This window comes from Sinocyclocheilus grahami, unplaced genomic scaffold, assembly GCF_001515645.1.
Source record: "Sinocyclocheilus grahami isolate Dianchi unplaced genomic scaffold, SAMN03320097.WGS_v1.1 scaffold91.1, whole genome shotgun sequence".
In the NCBI taxonomy this organism is placed as follows: domain Eukaryota; kingdom Metazoa; phylum Chordata; class Actinopteri; order Cypriniformes; family Cyprinidae; genus Sinocyclocheilus; species Sinocyclocheilus grahami.
Genome location: NW_015505270.1, coordinates 1,592,676 through 1,595,651, shown reverse-complemented (window position 1 = coordinate 1,595,651; position 2,976 = coordinate 1,592,676). Strand labels below are relative to the sequence as shown.

General features: G+C 33.0%; 1 protein-coding gene across 1 annotated transcript in view; it reads right to left on the bottom strand.

The window, feature by feature from the left end:
• Nucleotides 1–784: 784 nt before the first annotated feature.
• Nucleotides 785–2,976, bottom strand: part of LOC107587225 (vitronectin-like) — a 16,485-nt gene continuing 14,293 nt past the window's right edge. The window contains exons 2-5 of the mRNA XM_016274922.1: nt 2,415–2,564; nt 2,104–2,335; nt 1,862–2,022; nt 785–1,190 (exon numbers count right to left, since the gene is read on the bottom strand). Of these exons, the coding sequence (XP_016130408.1) occupies nt 1,069–1,190; nt 1,862–2,022; nt 2,104–2,335; nt 2,415–2,505 (606 nt within the window). The 5' untranslated portion in view covers nt 2,506–2,564 and the 3' untranslated portion in view covers nt 785–1,068. The remainder of the gene's footprint in view (nt 1,191–1,861; nt 2,023–2,103; nt 2,336–2,414; nt 2,565–2,976) is intronic.

The following is a 2,976-nucleotide window of genomic DNA, read 5'->3' as shown; positions in this document are numbered from 1 at the left end:
AGAAAGGAAAACTTGAAATCGCATCATATGACCCCTTTAATGGCCATACTGCTGCTCTCTATGCGTGCCACACTCATTTATGCCACTAGAGGATGATATTGTCATTGGGATAAATAGGAGTTGAAGAATGTGAAATCAGAGGAACTTCCTCTTCCATCTTTAAGCTTACACTTAACCTCCCAGCTTGTTTTGAGATATAGCTAATAGTAGATTGAAACTAATAATTTCTTATAGGTTCATGATAAAAATAATATTTCCCATTTATTTTTCTTTATTGTTTATGATCTTAGGAAAAACTAATTACATGTTTACCTTCCTTGAAGCATGCATCATTCTTTGCATTTTTCTCAAACTTAGGTAACAAACACTTTTTTTATTTTGTTCCTTAAAAATAGATTCCTCAATATAATATAATATAATATAATATAATATAATATAATATAATATAATATAATATAATATAATATAATCAATTCAATTGGCAAATAACCAGCTTTCTGCTTATATTCAGGCATGCAGTTTGCATAAATGATGAATAAATTAATATTAATTTATTGTAGATTAAACAACAAATTCTGCATAACAGCATAAGCATAATCTTTGAGTGAAGATTAGAAAAATTATTTTGAAAAGGTTTTTTTTTTTTGCACCACATATTGCTTATTATAAATTGCTAACCAGCATGCTAGACCAGTGTGTCTAACAGTACTGCTTTAGGATATATATTTAATAAGTTTGATGTTTTGCACATATCAAAACATACCAAATTAAGAAAATAACACAATAATGATTGCTCAGTTTATTATTCAGTATTTTCAAACTTATAACAAGAACAGTTTAGAAGTTCAATCGAGATCATTGTATCTTATTGCATTATAGTAATAAGGTTATTAGAAGCTTTTCCCTAATGCATGCAAAACTATTGTCAGATATTACTGTAATGTAACACATCAGGAATACTTAGAGAACTATAATATTGATAGTAATGATTAATCCTCATAAATGACATCTAATTAAGCAATAACATCAAAATCTTCACTTTCAACTCAAATATGAAAACCTTGTTTCTTATCTTTTTTCTGATAAATCCTTTTCTTTACATCCCAACCAATATTTGCCAATGGATCTTGGGTAAGGAGGGTTTACGTAGTCAATCCGTTTGGTCTGCAGGTCCACCCTGTAGTATTTATCTAGAGGAGAAATTCCACAATATTAATATGAATACTGAAAAAATGACAAATGCAATATGTTTTATTAACATAAAACATACACACTAAACTTTGGTGTCAGTAAGAATGTTCACCAAGGCTGCACTTATTTGATCAAAACTACATTAAAACAGTAATAGTGTGAAATGTTATTGCAATTTAAAATAATTAAAAATAGAACTTCAGAAATCATTCTAATATGTTGACTCAGTGCTCAAGAGACATTTCTTATTATTATCAATGATTCTTATTATCAAAATGTGCTGCTTCATATTTTTGGGAAACTTTGATACATTTTATTCAGGATTCTTTTATGAATAGAACGTTCAAAAGAACAGCATTTATTTAAAGTAGAAATCGTTTTTAACATTATAAGTGTCTTTAGACAGTGAAAACTAGTTAACTTACGTAGGAACGACTTTAAAAGTTAATTTCTTGAAAAAGAAAAAACATACTTCTCTATTTTTTTTTTTTTGCAAGGTGTTGATTTTTTAACAAGATTTTTATGATGTAAACCTGAAAGCTGCTCAAAATATAGATCATTATTCTAGACTTACCACAGAGAATCATTGTAAACAAAGTTTTGAACACAGATTTTTTAATGATGCACCTTAAAAAGAGAATCAACAGAACATTATCTTTGTCTGAAGTACCTTTCTTAAAGAAGAAGACATTCTGCACAGGTGTGGCCTTCTCTTGAACAATCTCCACATGATCTATGTAGTCATCTGGATCATAGCTCATGTCAAACAAAGATGGACGTCTTCCACGGCCCTTTTTCTGGTTTTTACCACGCTTCTCTGCTCCATAATACCTATATAACACACATTTAGACATATAATCAATACATCTACTGTCCAAATGTCCTCTCAACTGACCTCAGTAATTAACAAACCTTTCCTCATAGTCCAATCCGAAGTCTTCCCAGAACAGTGAACGGCTCACTCTGGCTCCTCGGCCCCTAGTCTTCTTTCTCTGTCTGGTTCGGCCCCTGCTCAGGCTGGTGGCTGGAGATGGTGAGGGACCAGGGCTTACGTACAGTCGGCCAACCATTGCTGCATCTATGGGAGGTTTGATGCCAATCCAGTCTTTGGAAATGAAACGTGGTCCTTTGTGATGCCCCTGAACTGGGTGGACAGGGAATATTTCAGCAAACCGGACATTTATTGAACCCCCTGCTTAAACAACATATGCACACAGACTTACTGCCTTGAAAGAGCAGAGCAAACACATTATCCAAGTCACAGTACAGGTTTGTATAACGTGTGAAGGCAACAGAGGGTGAGGATTTGGTCATGCGGTCACATTCTCCATGGGAAGGTTGGTGTTTGAACTCATATTGGTAGTACTGCTCCCCTGTGGGAACAAAGGAAACATTAAATATTGAATAAATCAATTTTATAAAGTGCTGCAGATGTATTTTTGTAGGCCAACCCAAAAGTTACTATCACCCCAATTGCCAATTCCCTTGACAAAAACTCAATATGATTTTTTTTAACATAATGAACATAAAAATTAACATAACTTATGAATTTTGAACCTTAAATATAATCACCAGAAGTAACAAGCTAAATGTAGGCTATACATGATCTGCACCATGGTCGTTTGACTTCAACGTCACCAATAACTGGTGTATTTTACAGCATGTCTTGAATAAAATGTGAAAATATCTCGAGCTTGTGTTTACCACAGACCTTATTTCAGCCATTTAACTAAAAACCCATTCAAAACAACCTAATGACTTCAGGACAATGGAACCGGAAGTGCT